This window comes from Mobula hypostoma, chromosome 11, assembly GCF_963921235.1.
Source record: "Mobula hypostoma chromosome 11, sMobHyp1.1, whole genome shotgun sequence".
NCBI lineage: Eukaryota > Metazoa > Chordata > Chondrichthyes > Myliobatiformes > Myliobatidae > Mobula > Mobula hypostoma.
In genome coordinates, this window is record NC_086107.1 from 57,547,648 (window position 1) to 57,565,997 (window position 18,350).

At 40.0% G+C, this 18,350-nt stretch overlaps 1 protein-coding gene across 3 annotated transcripts in view; it reads left to right on the forward strand.

The window, feature by feature from the left end:
- The window catches only part of tkfc (triokinase/FMN cyclase), a 59,251-nt gene that overhangs the window by 15,239 nt on the left and 25,662 nt on the right, over positions 1 to 18,350 (forward strand). For all 3 annotated transcript variants that reach the window (XM_063062134.1, XM_063062135.1, XM_063062136.1), the window contains exons 8-12: positions 23 to 107; positions 1,407 to 1,496; positions 11,760 to 11,876; positions 13,503 to 13,622; positions 17,880 to 18,017. In XM_063062134.1, coding sequence (XP_062918204.1) covers positions 23 to 107; positions 1,407 to 1,496; positions 11,760 to 11,876; positions 13,503 to 13,622; positions 17,880 to 18,017 — 550 coding nt within the window. The remainder of the gene's footprint in view (positions 1 to 22; positions 108 to 1,406; positions 1,497 to 11,759; positions 11,877 to 13,502; positions 13,623 to 17,879; positions 18,018 to 18,350) is intronic.

An 18,350-nucleotide genomic window follows, 5' to 3' on the forward strand; every position in this document is an offset into this window, starting at 1 on the left:
CACCTGTTATCTCTTCCTGCAGATGGTATCAGCTGATGAAGTTATACAAAAAGTTATTGATCACATGCTAAGTCCCTGTAATGAATCTCATTTGAGTTTGAAAGCAGGTAAGTACTCCTCCAATCCTATGTGAAGGGGTGAATCTGTGCTAGTCCTTAATGTATTGTACATCGTTCTAGATACAATTTTACTCACCTTCATCACTACTGAAAAGTATGGAAGTCACCAAGAAGCAACACCTGAACCCAGAAAAAAATAGTAACTTCTAAGAACTTTCTGGTAAATAGCTCACAGCCTTCTCATGCTGTTTTGCAAGTTTACAAATCCAATTTTACAGATTCTGAGTAATGGTTCTGAATTGATGCATTGCAAATTCAGCCAAATTCCATAGAAAATATTTGCTTCCATGAATTAACCACACTTTAATTCAAAATATAAAATGTAATAGTGAAGAAGGTGTTTATTTGCTGGTTACAGATATAAGTCTGAGGAAAAGGAAGGGCTCTGGTCAGTGTCCAGGTGTCCCTCTGGGGGGAAAACTGGGGAACTATTATGCACAATATATGAATATTTCCTTGGAGGATAAATGGGGAGAGACTAAAGTAATTTCATTTTCCAGATTTCATGTTCACATTCTAAAAAGTATGAGTTTTAATATTTAAAGACAATGTTTACTTGAAAGATGATGGAGGCAATTTTGTGTTGTAAAATCTTGAATGCATGTTGAATATCTGTAGCTTGACTGGAACAAATTGTTTCTTTACTGAAGCATTCATACCAGTCATTGAAATGCTGTGTGGAAATAGTTAAAAGAATATAAACAAATTTTTACCGTTTTATTTTCAGAGTTATACTAAGTACCGAATTAGTTCCTAAATTCTAAAGTTTGGTGTTACAGGCTTTGCCCTGAGCTGTTTAGTGCTTTAAAGCTGATGTTCCTACCTGGATTATGAGAGGTTTTAGTAGTCTTTATTTGCTTCACAAGTTTCAGCTGAACTTAGAAACTATAGAAACCATAGAAAAACTACAGCACTGAAACAGGCCTTTTGGCCCTTCTTGGCTGTGCCAAACCATTTTCTGCCTAGTCCCACTGACCATATCCCTCCATACACCTCCCATCCATGTATCTGTCCAATTTATTCTTAAATATTAAAAAAGAACCTGCATTTACCACCTCGTCTGGCAGCTCATTCCACACTCCCACCACTCTCTGTGTGAAGAAACTCCCCCAATGTTCCCTTTAAACTTTTCCCCCTTCCCCTTTCACCCTTAACCCATGTCCTCTGGTTTTTTTCCACCCCTTGCCTCAGTGGAAAAAGCCTGCTTGCATTCACTCTATCTATACCCATCATAACTTGTTGGTATGCTTTCCTTATACGGCATTTCATTTTCCTCTGTGCCTCTAGGAGATCATATTGTACTGATTGTGAACAATCTTGGAGGACTGTCCTGCTTGGAGCTGAATATTGTGGCCAATTCTGCAATTAAGTATCTGGGTAAGTTTACTAAGGATTTTCATCTGAGACTCTTGTCTGAGGTTAAAACAGAAATGAACAAAGAACAAACAAAAGGATGATGATTAGCACTCTGGACAACAGTGAGAAAGCAGTGATTATGTTATAAGAGTAGTTATTCAAACTGATGCACGGTGGCATGTACTATTCTATCTAATAATCTAATATTGGGACCACTGTTGATTGCTATTTACATTAATTACTTGGAAGCTGAAGTACAATTTTAAAATTTGCAGATGACGTTAAACTGTTTGCTTGATTAATTCTGATGAAGACCAAGAAAATACAAAATTATATTAATAAAGTTGAAGAAATGGCATACATATTTCAGTATAATAAATATGAAGTGATGTATGGTTATGCTTATTTAGAAGACATTAATAAATAGTAACACAAATAACATGCCATAAGATGCAAAGAAATTGGCGATTCCTTTCAGGAAGAATAGAACTGAAAAATAGGAAAATAGTTTTGAGATATCCAGTTTGGATTGTCGAAATCAATTTTTTTTGTGCTGTTTCTAGGATCTATGAAAGAAATTGGTTTTAGATGTTAATATGCATAAATCATTAAAAATTTTTGAAAAGGAGCAAAAAGTACTGTATTTTTAAAAAAATAATGATAGGGTCTTTTTCTTAAGGAGATTGGCATTCAAAGGTTCATAAGAAATGCAGAACCTAATTATATTCCATCTGCACTCAGGAAATACTGATATGTTTTGACTTTGAGGAAAGTTCAGTGTATACCAAAACAATTCCAAAATTTGAAATTTGTAGTGTGATCTAATCAGGATGTTAAAAGGGCATTTTTTTTTTGTACTCCTCAGATGTGGTGATCTCTAATATGAAACTCAGGCTGTATATGGTATATATATTTTGGTAAGATCGTAAGACAGAGGACCAGAATTAGGCCATTTAGCCCATTGAGTTTGCTCTGCCATTCCATCATGACTGATCCCGGATCTCACTTGACCTGATACACCTACCTTCTCGCCATATCCTTTGCTGCCCTAACCCAGGGGTCCCCAACCTTTTTTGCACCGTAGACCGGTTTAATATTGACAATATTCTTGTGGACCGGTGTGGGGTGGGGAGGGGGTGTTCAAGTAGGATTAAACTCACCTCAACATGTCTTTTACAGTTAGTGTTGCCAACTTTCACACTCCCAAATAAGGGACAAAAGTAGCAGTCAAATCCCGGGAAACTTGTATTTACCCCAGGAAAGACTACCATGACCGTAAAGCCTTGCGCGGGCACCTGTGTGCACATGCATGACGTGGGCATGCGCGTACGTGCCGATTTTTTTTCTCTCTCTCTCTCTCCACAAATCGGTTTTGGCTTAATCTTCCCGACTATACTATACATACATTATTTCTATTTGTGTATTTATCATATCATTCCTGCTTTTACTATATGTTAGTGTTATTCTTGGTTTTATGTGTTATTTGGCATGATTTGGTAAGTTATTTTTTGGGTCTGGGAACGCTCAAAAAATTTTTCCCATATACATGAATGGTAATTGCTTCTTCGCTTTACGCCATTTTGGCATGAAAGGTTTCATAGGAATGCTCTACCTTAGCGGGGGAAATACGGGACAAGGGCGGTCCCGTGTGGGGCAAACCAATTTAGCCCAATATATGAGATGTCCCAGCAAATATGGGACAGTTGGCAACCCTATGTTCAAGTTCAACAGTACGTGACAGGGAATGAGGAAAAGTGCAGCTGACTCATATCATTTCCTCACGGCCCAGTAGCACATGCTTTGCGGCCCGGTGTTTGGGGACCGCTGCCCTAACCAATCAGGGAACTATCAACTTCTGCCTTAAATATACGTATAGACTTGGCCTCCACCACAGTCTGTGGCAGAGCATTCCACAAATTTACTACTCTCTGGCTAAAAAAAATTCCTCCTTACCTCTGTTCTAAAGGGTCATCTCTCAATTTTGAGGCTGTGCCCTCCAGTTCTGAATACTTCCACCATAGGAAACATCCTCTCCACATCCACCGTATCTAGTCCTTTCAACATTCGGTAGGTTTCAGTGAGATTCCTCCCCCACCCCATATTCTTCTAAATTCCAGTGAGTACAGGCCCAAAGCTGCCAAACACTTGTATATTAACCCCTTCATTCCCGGAATCATCCTCGTGAACTTCCTCTGGACTCTCTCCAATGACAATACCTCCACAAACTTTGCCACAAAGCCATCAATTCCATTATTTAAATCATTGACAAACAATGTGAAAAGCAGTGGTCCCAGTAATGACCCTGGAGAAACACCACTAGTCACTGGCAGCCAACCAGAAAAGGCCCCTCTTATTCCCTGTCTGTAAGCCGTTCCTCTATCCATGCCAGTATCTTTCAAGTAATGCCATAGGATTTTATCTTGTTAAGCAGCCTTATGTGTGTCACCTTATCAAAAGCCTTCTGAAAATCCAAGTAAATGACATCCACCGCCTCTCCTTTGTCCGCCCTGCTTGTTACTTCCTCACAGAACTCTAACAGATTTGTCAGGCAAGATTTCCCTTATACAAAACCATGCTGACTTTGACTTATTTTATCATTCGTCTCCAAGTACCTCGAAACCTCATCCTTAATAGACTCCAGCACTTTTCCAACCACTGAGGTTAGGCTAACTGGTCTATAATTTAGTTTCTTTTGCCTTCCTCACTTCTTAAAGAGTGGGGTGGTATTTGCAATCTTCCAGTCCTCTGGGACCATATCAGAATCAAGTGATTGTTTCAATTGGTTTCAATCGGTACATTTAATGTCAGAGAAATGTATACAATATAGATCCTGAAATTCTTTTTCTTTGCAAACTTCCATGAAAACAGAGGAGTGCCCCAAAGAATGAATGACAGTTAAATGTTAGAACCCCAAAGTCCATCTGTCCAGCTCCTCCTCCCATGCACAAGCAGCAGCAAAGCAATGATCCCCCCCCCACAAGCAAAAAAGTATCGGCACCCTCCACGGAGCACTCCAGCATTGCAGCAATCAAGAAAGACGCAGACTTGCAGTACCCCAGAGACAACTTGTTCACCCACTAGTTTGACATACCACAGGCTCTCTCTTTTTTAAGAGAAAAAGGGGTGTCCCCATTTCACAGCGAGAGGGGAGACTTAACAAAACAACTTGCTGATTTATGGTGTTAAAAGTCTGCTGCGTCGCTTCTTCCGAGCCCTGTCTCTGGGCACACAACCAGCAGCAAGCTTACTGCTTCTGATCTTCCATGTACTCCCACAATGCATCAGTCGATGGCACCAGCTCGACTCCAGAGCCACAAAAATCCAGCTCCCTGAGCGCACGCCAGTCTTCCAGGCCACATCCTTGGCATATCAAAAAGCAGTCCTATTTCCACAAAGAACCGAAGTCAGCGTGTAACTCCAGGTCAGGGTCTTCAAAAGAACCTTGAAAGGGAAAAAAAGGGATATCAAAGATAGAAGTAGAGCTGCTTCCGAAGGTGCAAGCAGAGGAGTCGCTGTTAGGTGCCGTCATCCGAAGCTCCGCCCTTTTGATTGTTGAAAGATTGTGGCCAATGCATCCATTATCTCTTCAGCAATCTCTCCAGGACTCTGGGATGTAATTTCTCTGGCCCAGGTGACTTATCCATCTTAAGACGTTTGAGTTTGCCTCACACTTTCTCCTTTGTAGTAGTAATGGCACTCACTCCTGCTCCCTAACAGTCACAGACCTCTGGCACACTGCTAATCTCTTCCACAGTTGTGAGAACTGCATCCAGCTGCAGCTTCTAACAATCCACATTAGAGTTGGAGCTGGAGCTGGATGAATTCTGGTTCATTCGGGAGGCTGAAGGGGTGATAGATAGGACATATAAAACGGTAGTTACACCCACGGTGCAGGACACAGGAAATTGGGTGACACCGAGGAAGGGGAAAGGGAATAAGGAGCCAGTGCAGAGTACCCCTGTGGCCATCCCCCTGAACAATAGGTATATTTACTTTGGATACTATTTGGGGGTGTTGACCTAACAGGAGAGTCGAGAGTGGTCAGGTCTCTGGCACTGAGTTGGCCTCTGTGACTCAGAAGGAAAAGGGGAGAAGAGGCATGCTGAGGTGATAGGGGATTTATTAGTTAGAGGAATGGACGGGAAGTTCCGTGGGCAAGAACACCATTTTTGGATGGTATGTTGCCTCCCGGGTGCCAGTATCTGAGATACTTCAATTGAATTTTCAGCATTCTTAAGTGGTAGAGTGAACAGCCTGGCCATGCTCCATGCAGGTACCAATGACATGGATACGATGAGTGAAGAGCTCAGGGAGTTAGGTGCTAAGTTAAAGGATAGAACCTCCAGGGCTGTGATCTCATGATTGCTACCCGTGCCACTGCTAGTGAGGCCAGAACTAGGAAGATTGTACAATTTAATACATGACTAAGGAGTTGGTGTAGGAGGGAGGGCATAATGCTTCATTGGGCTCTCTTCCAGGGAAGGTGGGACCTATACAGAAGGGACAGTTTGCATCTGAACTGGAGGGGGCCTAGTATCCTAGCAGGAAGACTTGTTAATGCTGCATGGTAGGGTTTAAACTAGAGTTGCAGGGGGATGTGAACCAGAGTGTCAGAACAGTTAGTGGAGAGGATGTGGAGGATGATGTTGGTAAGTCCTCAGACAAAGTTAGGAATCGAGAGGTTGAGCACGGTGTGACTAGTGTCCTGAGCTTTGTATATTTCAGTGCACGAAGTATCATTGCTAAGGAACTGCAAGGGTGAAAAGACCCTGATGGAAGCTGTATATGGACCTCCAAACAGTAGTAAGGATTTTGTTTACAAATTACAATGGGAGATAGAAAATGCATGTCAAAAGGGCAATATTAAAATAGTCATGGGAGATTTCAATATGCAGGTAGATTGGGAGTAATTTCTAGAGTCCCTATGAGGTGGCTTTTTAGGGTATCTCAAGGTTGAACCCACTGGGGGATCAGCTATTCTAGATAGGGTGTTGTGTAAAGAACTGGAATTGATTGGAGACCAAAAGGTAAAAGAACCCTTAGGGGCAAGTGATCATAATACGATTGAATTCATCCTGAAATTTGAGAAGGAGAAGCTAAAATCAGTTGTATCATTTTACAGTGGAGTAAAGGGAATTACAGAGGCATGAGAGAGGAGTTGGTCAGAATTGATCGGACAAGAACATTGGCAGGGATGACAGCAGAGCAGCAATGGCTGGAATTTCTGGAAGCAATTCAGAAAGCACAGGATACAGGTTTCCCCTGCCACCCGAAGGTAGAGAATTCCTATGAAACGGTTCGTAAGCCGAAATGTTGTAAAGCGAAGAACCAATTACCATTTATCTATATGGGAAAATTTTGTGAGCATTCGCAGACCCAAAAATAACCTACCAAATCATGCCAATTAACACATAAAACCTAAAATAACAGTAACATATAGTAAAAGCAGGAATGATATGATAAATACACAGCCTATATAAAGTAGAAATACTTTTCCACAATCATTACTGAACTGTTCTCCGTAGCGAAAATCTCACGCAAGCGCCATCGGCAGAAAATCTCACGCAAGCGCTGTTGGCAGGAACACTCTCTCCAGTAACCTTTAAGCTATGAAGCTGCCAAATCATACCAAATAACACGTAAAAATACACAGCCTATATAAAGTAGAAATAATGTTCAGTGTAGTATCACTTACGGGAATCGGGAGGTTAGCTTGCCGAGCACACTGATGATGGTGTGTTAGACTGAGTCGTCGCAGGTTGGGATGGTGCAGTGGCCCCCACCCTCCAGGCCACTGAGCGATACATTGCTGCGAAGCATGCAGGAATGCAGCGGTAGCTGGGAGGTGCACAGCACATCTTTAAGAAAAAAGCCGAAATAAACAAGCTAATTAATTAGGTGCCACCCGACACATAATTGTCAGCCCAGATCAGTGCTGATTTCGAATTGCATCACCTCTGATCTGGGCTAACAATTACGTGTCGGCGGCACCTAATTAATTAGCATGTTTATTTAGGCTTTTTTCTTAAAGATGTGCTGTGTGCCTCCCGGCTACTGTTACATTCTCCGCGAATCGATACAGTATCTGTCCATGGCCTGGGGGTTGGGGTGGTGGGACACTGGGGTGTCATCTCGTCATCGTCTGTTTCCATTAGAGCAGGCAGCTCATCTTCTATCTCTGCCCGTCTCGATGTCGAAAGTCGAGGTTTGTCGCCTGCTGTGGCTGATGTGGAAGGCTTGCTTGACTGCTGAGCCTCGCGCATTTTTCTATTACACAGTTCTTTGTAAGGACTCAAACCATACTGCAAATATCTCCTAAACCGATGTACCCTTTCAAAATTGAAGTCAAAATTATCATTACTCATTCGGTTTCGATTGTTATCCTTTTCTCTTCCAATTGCATCAGCTCTTCATCTATCAGTTCTTGGTCATGGGATGCCAAAACCTGTTCAACATCATGTTCGTCAGCTTCCACAAGCCAAACTCACATTGTCCTTACTTCATTCACCACGATCAAAGCACTTAATTATGTCTAGTTTTACGCTAAGTGTAACACCCTTACGAGCTCTTTCAGGCTTTTCCAATACCTTAGAACTCATCTTGCAAACGACTGCTCACAGCCACGTGTTTCAGCAATGTCAGTGAGAATGCCGTTCCGAATCCGGGAGAGAGTGGCTGCTCGGGGCGCGCACTGCCTTTTATCGCATGCTGATTTTTTTATTGCGCTCTGCTTTTTTTTCGTAACAGTGAAAACACCTTCTGAAAGTGAAAACAGGGTACTAATGTAGGTCTTTCGTAACAGTGAGGTTTCGTAAGGTGAACGTTCGAAAAGCAGGGGAACACCTGTATATACACCCCGAAGAGGAAGAGGTATTCTAAAGGAAAGATGACACAACCATTGTTAACAAGGGAAGTCAAAGCCAACATAAAAGCCAAAGAGAAGGCATATAATAGAGCAAGAACTTAGTGGGAAGTTATAGGATTGGGAAGCTTTTAAAAACCAACAGAAGGCAACTAAAAAAGTCATTAAGTACAGATGGAATACAAAAGTAAGCTTGCCAATTTTGTTAAGGAGGATACTAGAAGTTTCTTCAGATACTTTAAAGTGTAAAAGAGAGGTGAGAGTAGATATCGGACCGCTGGAAAACTGTGCTGGAGCGGGTAGTTATGGGGACTAGGATATGGCAGATGAACTGAAAAAGTATTTTGTATCAGTCTTCATTGTGGAAGACACTACCAGTATGGCAGAAGTTCTAGGTGTTGGGGTCATGAAGTATGTGAAGTTACCATTACTAGAGAGAAGGTTCTAGGGAAACTGAAAGGTCTGAAGGTAGATAAATCTCCTGGACCAGATGGTGTACAACTTAGGCATCTGAAAGAGGTGGCTGAAGAGATTCTGGAGACATTAGTAATCACTCTTCAACAATCACTAGATTTGGGAGTGGTTCCGGAAGGCTGGAAAATTGCAATTGTCACTCCACTCTTCAAGAAGGGAGAGGGGCAGAAGAAAGGAAACTGTAGGCTGGGTAGTCTGCCTCAGTGGGTTGGAATATGTTGGAGTTGATTATCAAGATGGTGGCTCGGGTACTTGAATGCGCATGATAAAATAGGCCATAGTCAGCATGGTTTCATCAAGGGAACTTCTTGCCTGACAAATCTGTTGGAATTATTTGAAAATATAACAAACAGGATGGACAAAGGAGAACCGGATGATAATGTGTACTTGGATTTTCAGAAGGCTTTTGACAAGGTGCCACACATGATGCTGCTTAACAAGCTATGAGCCCATGGTATTACAGGAAAGATTCTAGCATGGAGAAAGCAGTGGTTGGTTGGCAGGAGATAAAGAGTGGGAATAAAAGGAGCCTTTTCTGGTTGGCTGCCAGTGACTAGTGGTGTTCCTCAGGGGTCTGTGTTGGGATCGATTCTTTTTATGTTATATATCAATGATTTGGATGATGGGATTGATGTTTTTGTTGCAAAGTTTGCTGATGATATGAAAATAAGGGATGGGCAGGTAGTTTTGAGGAAATAGACTACAAAAGGACTTAGACAGATTAGGGGAATGGGCAAAGAAATGGCAGGTGGATCATAGTGTCAGGAAATATATGGTTATGAACTTTGGTAGAAAATTCAAAAAAACTGAGGGGCGAAGGGACTTGGGAGTCTTTCTGCACGTTTCCCTAAAGGTTAATTTGCAGGTTGAGTCCGTGGTGAGGAAGGAAAATGCGATGCTAGCATTAATTTCATTTGGACTGGAATATAAAAGCAAGGATGTAATGTTGAGACTTTATAAAGCACTGGTGAGGCCTCACTGGGATTTTTGTGTACTGAAACTGGCAAGGGTTCAAAAGAGGTTCACAGAAATGATTCCAGGATTGAAAAGCTTGTCATATGAAGAGTGCTTGATGGCTCTGGGTCTGTATTCACTGGAATTCAGAAGAATGAGGGGTGACCTCATTGAAACCTATTGAATTGTGAAAGGCCTTGATAGAGTGGGTGTGGAGAGGTTGTTTCCTATGATGGGAGAGTCTAAGACAAGAGGACATAGTGTCAGAATTGGGGGGGCATCGTTTTAGAACAGAGTTGAGGAGGAATTTCTTTAGCCAGAGAGTGGTGAATCTGTGGATGACTTTGCCACAAGCAGCTATGGGAGGCAACTCTTTATGTATTTTTAAGGCAGAGGGTGATAGATTGGTCAGGGCGTTAAGGAATATTGGGAGAAGGCAGGAGATTAGGGCTGAGAGGAAAATTGGATCAGCCATGATGAAATAGAGCAGATTCGATGGGCCAAATGGCCTAATTCTGCTCTATTTCGTATGGTCTTATGGTCATAACATTAAACGTCTCCTAAAAATTAATGAAGACATTCTCTGCACACGCTTCTCTATTATTAAAAAAAACAATCATCTCAGTCAAACATGTTATTTTCAACAAATCCATGCTAGCCAGCTGTCCTGTATTAGCTGAAACTTTTCCAAGTTCCTCTTAATTGCTTCCCCAAGCTCCCTACAAACACACTTACACTAATTTATCCTAATTCTTGAACTCAGTTAGGAACTAAATTGAGACTTTCCAGTTTTAATTCACATTGAACTGTTACAGGGGGAAAAATGTTTACTCCCATCAGCCTTGTTGGCTTCAAATATGAGCACCAAAAGAGATCAAATCAGAACTCCAAATCTCAAAAAACATCTTGCCCAATCTTACCCTCAACAACTAATTTTTTTTTAATTTTTAAAAATAGCTTGATAAGCATAACTTTCAAGTTGAGCACATTATGATTTGAGTTGAAATTTTTAAAAGTCACTCAATGTTCTTTTTCATTATTTTCCCATGCATAAAGTATTTTCTGAATTTCTTGATAGCTCTGAAGCAGCTGGATAACACTTTATCTTTGAGAAAGAAGACGGTGGTGACAATGGAACAATATATTAGGTTCTTTCAGAGAGCAGTTATGTGTCAACCATATAGCTATGAGTTTAGAATACTATGTTGGTCAGACTGCATATGAACAGACAAGTTATTGTAGTAACCACAGAGAAACAATTTCCTCAGTAAGGGATTTCAGAAAAAATGTGTCTTAATATAAGAGAGAGACCAATTAAAAATCAAGAAGCGTTGCTATACATTAAAGTTAGAAATCTCCAACAATTTTCTCCTCAATGTCTTTGGACCAAATTTGTTTGATTTTTATTGGACTTCAGTTCCTCAGGATGAAGTAAGGTTGAAGTACAAATCAGATATGAATTGAACAACAGTGGTTTACCAGTGTTCCTATGTTTTTGTTAACCTACTTTCCCGAATAAACTGCAGTTCAGGATTGACCAATAGCATATTCAAATCATTTTTATCCAAATGAATGGTCTTAACCTGAAATGTTGACTGTTCATTTTCCATAAATGCTGCCTAATCTGCTGGGTTCCTCCTGTGTTTATTGAACAGATTCAGCACATATAGTCTTTTTTGTTTTCTTTTATGTAGCTTTGTTTTCTGTCACATATTTGATTAAATCCAGCCCTAAGAAATAAAAGGACATGTATGGCAATATCAAATTCCATAAAAATGAAGCAATAAGTAACAAGGTCATAAAGGTACATCCCTATCACCAATTTACTTTTGTTCCCTGCTTTCTTTATTTTGTGGTATTGTTGTATGCTTTGTAATCTCAAACAAATTTGCCAAATGCAGTGCTAGATGGAGGTATTGTATCAAAGGGGTTCTTTAAGCATTTATCTTTGCAGAATTATATTGTAACATCGTTGTTTTGGATATTTCTTTCAGAGAGTAAGGAGGTTATTATTGAAAGAGCTTATGTTGGATCCTTTATGACAGCCTTGGAAATGGGAGGAACTTCCCTAACAATGATGCATGTTGATTCTGAACAACTGCAGTTCCTGGGTGAGTGCTTTTGGGTGACATTTTCTCTATAACGTATGCATTTCTGACCCTCTTGCTAGGTTGTTTCAGGTGCATTAATTATTCCAGACTGTTCTCTCACAGAGAGAAGTTTATATGTTCATTAGCTGAAATTCTAGGGGTGCTGTTCTACAGTCAGTTTTGGAACCAGTCCTCTGATCCTCAAGAGGAGAAAAACTTTGCTGGTATCTTGGGGAGGGTTTATTTGCATTTAATGGTCTAAGACCTGAGGAGGTGCAGCAAAGATTCCATCTCAAAATACCTACCTATGTCTTGGAGTCCAGCCTAGCTTATCTGCATCACTTGTTTTCTCCAACACAATTTAGAACTTTGCTGCATCAGAATCTTTGCATCTGTTTTCAAAACAGCATCTTCTTTCTCATATCTCTTGTTACTATTCTACATCTGTTACGTTGAGGCATTTCCTTTCTTCAGTTGCTTTTCTGAATATTTACTTCCAGATTACTCTGTGCAACAGCATTGACAACTGCATTAGTTGTGGGCACTGTCATTCATACTGTCTGTATTTTGGGATTATGAAATGAAAGTATATGTCCTGTGTAGTAGCCTCTGTCCATCATTGCTACTTGTTAGTGAAAAATTGATCAGTTGATTTGACTACCTGTACAAGATAGAGTGGAAAGCCACTAAATTGGGTTTCTGTTGATCAGGGATGTCATTGCTGTGTTTTAGAAGACAATGTTAATAGATGATCATTCTCACAAACGCCCGGAGCTTTCAAAGGCCTCTGATCATGAATATTGTACCTTTTTAAACACTTATCACATCCCTCTCCATTTATTTTTATTTTTATTTAGAGAACAGAATGGTAACAGACACTTGGAGCCCAGTGAGCTCACGTGACCAATTACTCTACTAACCCGTGTGTCTTGGAATGTGGGAGGGAACTTGAGCACCCTGAGGAATTCCATTCTGGGGAGAATGAACAAACTCCTATAGACAGCAGTAGAATTGAACGTAGGTCACTGGTGCTGTAATAACATTACGTTAACAATATGCTACCAAGCCGCCTCAAATCATCACATCTTAATTAGTCCAGGTGCTACTGTAGGGTGCAGCTGAACCAAGATCTATAATTCATTGTGATTAAATATTACTTGTCATTTATAGACTTTATTCTCCTGAAGTAATTTCTCCTTTTGCTCTTCTTTTCATTAAGGCACATGGTTAGCTGAACAGTCTGGAACAGCATTCACAAGGGTATTTTTCATTTTGAACCTAAAGTGTCTAAGGGAACTGTAGGGTAGGAACATGGCACCGTTAGCAGCCTGATTCTTCAATATCACCAAGAATCTCCATTTGCTTACTTTGAAAAGCAAAAGGCACCAGGTCAGGCAGTTTTTTGTGGCAACTCCATTATACTCTTGAAAACAATTAGCTAAAGCAGAGACATTAAATCCTTTTGGTCTGTGTGGTTTATCCCTGTGCAACGGAATTTTTGAAGATTGTCGTCCATTTTTTTTAACAGACTCGCTTTGTGATATCTGATTGTCATGCACCTTTGCAGTTTATTGAATCTGGAGTTCTATTGCATGTTTGTAATTCTGTTTTGATGTAGCAGGATTCTGCACTATTCTGTTTCAACAGACTCACCTACTTCAGCTTCTGGCTGGCCTAATGTATCAACGAGCACCTTGGCAAAAAGATGCAGGACCCGAAATATTCCTCATCTGGAACCTGAGAATACAGATATACTTCCTGGATCAGGTAGATGCGGTTCATATTGTTTATATAGCATGCGAGGTGTTCCTGGAGAGACAAAGCAATATTCAATAGAATCCAAAAATGACTTAAAAATAGATAACAAAGGGTAATAACACAGTGACTGAGAGAAAGAAAGAGTAAAGTTAGTGAGATCTGGAGTAATTGGAAAGAGAGAGGAAGAATGCTTACACAGTAGGAGATCAAAAGTAAACAAAGAAGTACTATAAATACTTTGCATCATTCAAATTAAGTAACACAGGGTTAGTGCAGAAAGTAACCTTTTCAAGATATCATTGATGTGTATCTAGGCTTTGATGGCAGTCTTTAGTACATGTCAAGTCTGTTTCCTCTGTAATAACATAAATATTTGTCACCATTGGACACCTATGTAATTTGCTTCATTTTGAGGGAATTAGTGGTGCAACTGCAACGAAAACCAATTTCCCCCGGGATCAATAAAGTATGACTATGACTATGACATCTTAGTTGTGAATGGAATTTTACTTTGGAAGTATCAGATAAGTTTAATAACCAGGTAAGTAGATTACGACATATGCAGTGAAAAGTTAATTGACAATACACAACCAAAAATAAAACCGAGAAAGCAACAAATATTAAAATTAACAATCCATGAAAAAAAATTAAAATGTTAAATGTGCCTAATAAAGCAGCCCATGCTTGTTCAAGCAATAAAAGCCTAACTCAGTCCACCAAGCAATGCCGTCACCTTTAAATTCTGGAGAAACCACAATCCTCTTGCACTGATAATAAAACCTAGGAATTCAGCGGTACCAACTGCTATATTCTATCCTTTGAGTCAGATACACAACTCAAAGGTTAGAGTATAAAAGTTGCCACAATTGTTTTAAGCATATAATAAAGGCAATTATGAGGCCGTTCTAGTGTTGGAGAATGTACATTTATGTTAAATGGTAAATTAGACATAATGTGTGCATTCAGTCAATGTAAAGGATGTGGAGAAAAATGAGGATTTCTCCTGGGGTCTTGGTTCACAATCCTCCCTTGACTAATACCAACACTATCGCAGATTATTCACCAATTTATCATACTCTGTTTAAGGGAACTTTTTTTCAAAAGGATAGTGACTGCACTTTAAATATTAGTCAAAAGGTCGTCCACCTCTTCTGTGAAGCATGTTGAGCGAATTAAGATTCAGGATTGTTTCATGTAGTGCATGTTTGCTAAACGACCCTAGTTACATTCAAAATTCCATAGATCCTTCCAAAATTGCTTGGTTTCTGGAACATTGAAAAGTAGCAAGCTTAATAGCATTGTTTTAAGAAATGAAGACTAGGAAAAATGAGGAGCTAAAAGGAACGGTTAGCCTAATGTCTGTTGCTGACAAACTGCTGGAGTTCATCATTAAAGACATAGTACAAGGGCATTTAAAAAAAAAAGTAGAGTGTGATTTGGCAAAGACAAATGTTTTTATGAAGGGAAAATCATGTTTTTTTTTAACATTTTAAAAGGCTTTTCTGGGCATGTAACTGAATGTGTAGGTAAGGAAGAACCACTAGATTGTCAAGAGGTTGATACATAAAATAAATGCTCATTGCGGTCAGGATAATTTGTCACTTGGCATGAAGACTGGGTAAAGGATAGAAACACAAAGGAGGGTATTTATGGAAGTATTTTCAGATTAGCAGTCTGTTGTTTATAATTCCTTAAAATGCTGAGTTGGAAGTGATGTGAGGCTTCTTTCTGATATTTAACTTGTATTCCATCGTGAAGAGAAACCATCATCTTGAGTTTTGAGTTTCATAGTTGCAGCTTTCAAATCTACATTGAAATTGCATGAGCACCATGGGTATCATTTTCTCCCGAAAGATTCCCTGTGGGTGTTCAATCAGTGGGTGCTACCAAACTCAGTTTCATGCTTTCAGGCTTTTAGAAATGGTAGTATGTGGTTCAATTGCAAAAGAATCTCTATAGCAGCAGCTTAATACCCCAATTTAGGAAGGAAATGGAAATGGAAACTCAAGTACATGGCTTTATGAATTTAACGGCTGTATTTAAAATGAGGCCTTTGATTTTTCCCAGATACCTATACTAGTTTAATACTGAAAGTAACACCAAGCTTGACCTCAATTAAGATTGCGACTCAGTTTTAGTTGTTTAGTAGTGATTTTTTTTGGGTTTGTGGGGATGGTTTTGGGGACAGTGAAGGGAGTTAGGGGTCAGTTGGGGCTTCGGACAGGGATGTGAGGCAATTAGAAGAATTAGTCTGCTGGACATAAACAATAATATGACTTTTTATTTGGACTCTTACCTATGCGTGATGCCGAAGGTAGGGAGATATTCAAGCTGACAGTGATCTCTGGATATTAGAGGAGACAGCACTGTGGGGTTCAAATGCTTATCAGAGCAAGTTCTTCCATTTACCTTACATCACTGTTTAGTGGCCTATAGGCCTCCAGGAGTCTTCAAGGAGCATTTTAGCACATATGAAGTATAGTCCTTAAAGTACGCCTTATTCTGGATCTCTAGCCTTTGTCCCCATTTGCAACAACCCCCTCTCCCACCAGCCTCTCCCTGTTAGTCTGGAGGTTCAGCATCAGTTGCTCACAGTTGATAAAGACCTCTAGCCAAAGCCTTCCCTCCATTTTTTTAATAATTCACAAAGCTACATTGTACACACAGTGATGAAAATGATGTGCTATACTGAAGCAAAATACTGGGGTAGTTGGAAATCTGAGTTTATAAACTGAGAATGTGAGAAATCCAGATTTTTGAGCTCAAATGTACAAACTCTATTTCCAGAAAAGTTGGGATTTTTTCCAAAATGCAATAAAAACAAAAATCTGTGATATGCTAATTCACATGAACCTTTATTTAACTGACAAAAGTACAAAGAAAAGATTTTCAATAGTTTTACTGACCAACTTAATTGTATTTTGTAAACATACACAAATTTAGAATTTGATGGCTGTAACACACTCAACAAAAGTTGGGACAGAGGCATGTTTACCATTCACCTTTCCTTTTAGTAACACTTTTTAATCGTTTTGGAACTGAGGATACTAATTGTAGTAGATTTGCAATTGGAAATTTTGTCCATTCTTGCTTGATATAAGACTTCAGCTGGTCAATAGTCCGTGGTCTCCATTGTCTGGTTCTCCTCTTCATGATGCGCCATACATTTTCATTAGGAGATAGATCTGGACTGGCAGCAGGCCAGTCAAACACATGCACTCTGTGTCTACAAAGCCACGCTGTTGTAGCCTGTACAGAATGTGGTCTGGCATTGTCCTGCTGATATAAGCATGGATGTCCCGGGAAGAGACGTCGCCTTGATGGCAACATATGTCTCTCTAAAATCCTAATATACACCTCAGAGTCAATGGTACCTTCACATACATGCAACTCACCCATGCCATGGGCACTGATGCACCCCCATACCATCACAGATGCTGGCTTTTGCACCTTTCGCTGATAACAATCTGGATGGTCATTTCCATCTTTGGCATGGAGAACTTGACGCCGGTTTTTTCCGAAAACTAGCTGAAATGTGGACTCATCTGACCACAGCACACGGTTCCACAGAATTTCGGTCCATCTGAGATGAGCTCGGGCCCAGAGAACTCGCCGGCGTTTCTGCATGGAGTTGATGTATGGCTTCCTCCTTGCGTTAATACAGTTTCAAGTTGCATTTCTGGGTGCAGCGACGGACTGTGTTGAGTGACAATGGTTTTCGGAAGTACTCCCGATCTTGCATTGAGAAATGTTCCTTTTGAACTGACTAACAATTCTCCCATGAATTTTGGCACAAAGGGGTGAGCCACGACCCATCCTTGCTTGCAAAGACTGAGCCTTTGATGGACGCTATTTTTATACCCAGTCATGATACCTCACCTGCTACCAATTAGCCTGCTTAATGTGGAGTCTTCCAAATCAGTGTTACTTGAATATTCTGTGCACTTTTCAATCTTATTTTAACTCTGTCCCAACTTTTGTTGAGTGTGTTGCAGCCATCAAATTCTAAATTTGTGTATATTTACAAAATACAATTAAGTTGGTCAGTAAAACTATTGAAAATCTTTTCCTTGCACTTTTGTCATTTAAATAAAGGTTCACGTGATCACAGATTTTTGTTTTTATTGCATTTTGGAAAATATCCCAACTTTTCTGGAAATGGAGTTTGTAGATAATCTGAAATAAGTAATTACATTTTTCATTGTGTTGGTAGCTGAAGCATGGTGCTGTCTGTTAATGAAGCATTTAATTTCAACTGCTCTACAGGTCCTTTTGTTGATAAGGTACATTCAGTCCTGAATACAGTTTCCACCACTTTGCTTCAAATGGAAGGAGAGCTGAATGAACTGGATCGGGAAGCAGGAGATGGTGACTGTGGCACTACGCATGCAAGGGCAGCTCGCGGTCAGTTTCTGAAAGTCTGTAACTTGGGAATTTGAAGATAAACGTTGTACTAGTTGGATGGCTAGTGATTGAATGACTAAAGCTTCAATAGTTTGTACCGTCAACTCAATTTAAGCCAGACAATTTAGTAAGATATTTCTTAATGGCCCTGATCGACTCATTTAGAAAGATACTTGTACATAATTTGGTTCAGACCCTCCTTCAGAATTACAGGAAGGGTCCTTGTGTTGTTTCTGTCATCTAACTGAATTGATGTCACATGCATATTAGAAGTCTTGCTTAAGAAGGAAATGTCTGAAATAGTGATTGAGATAATCACAGTAGTAGGAAAAG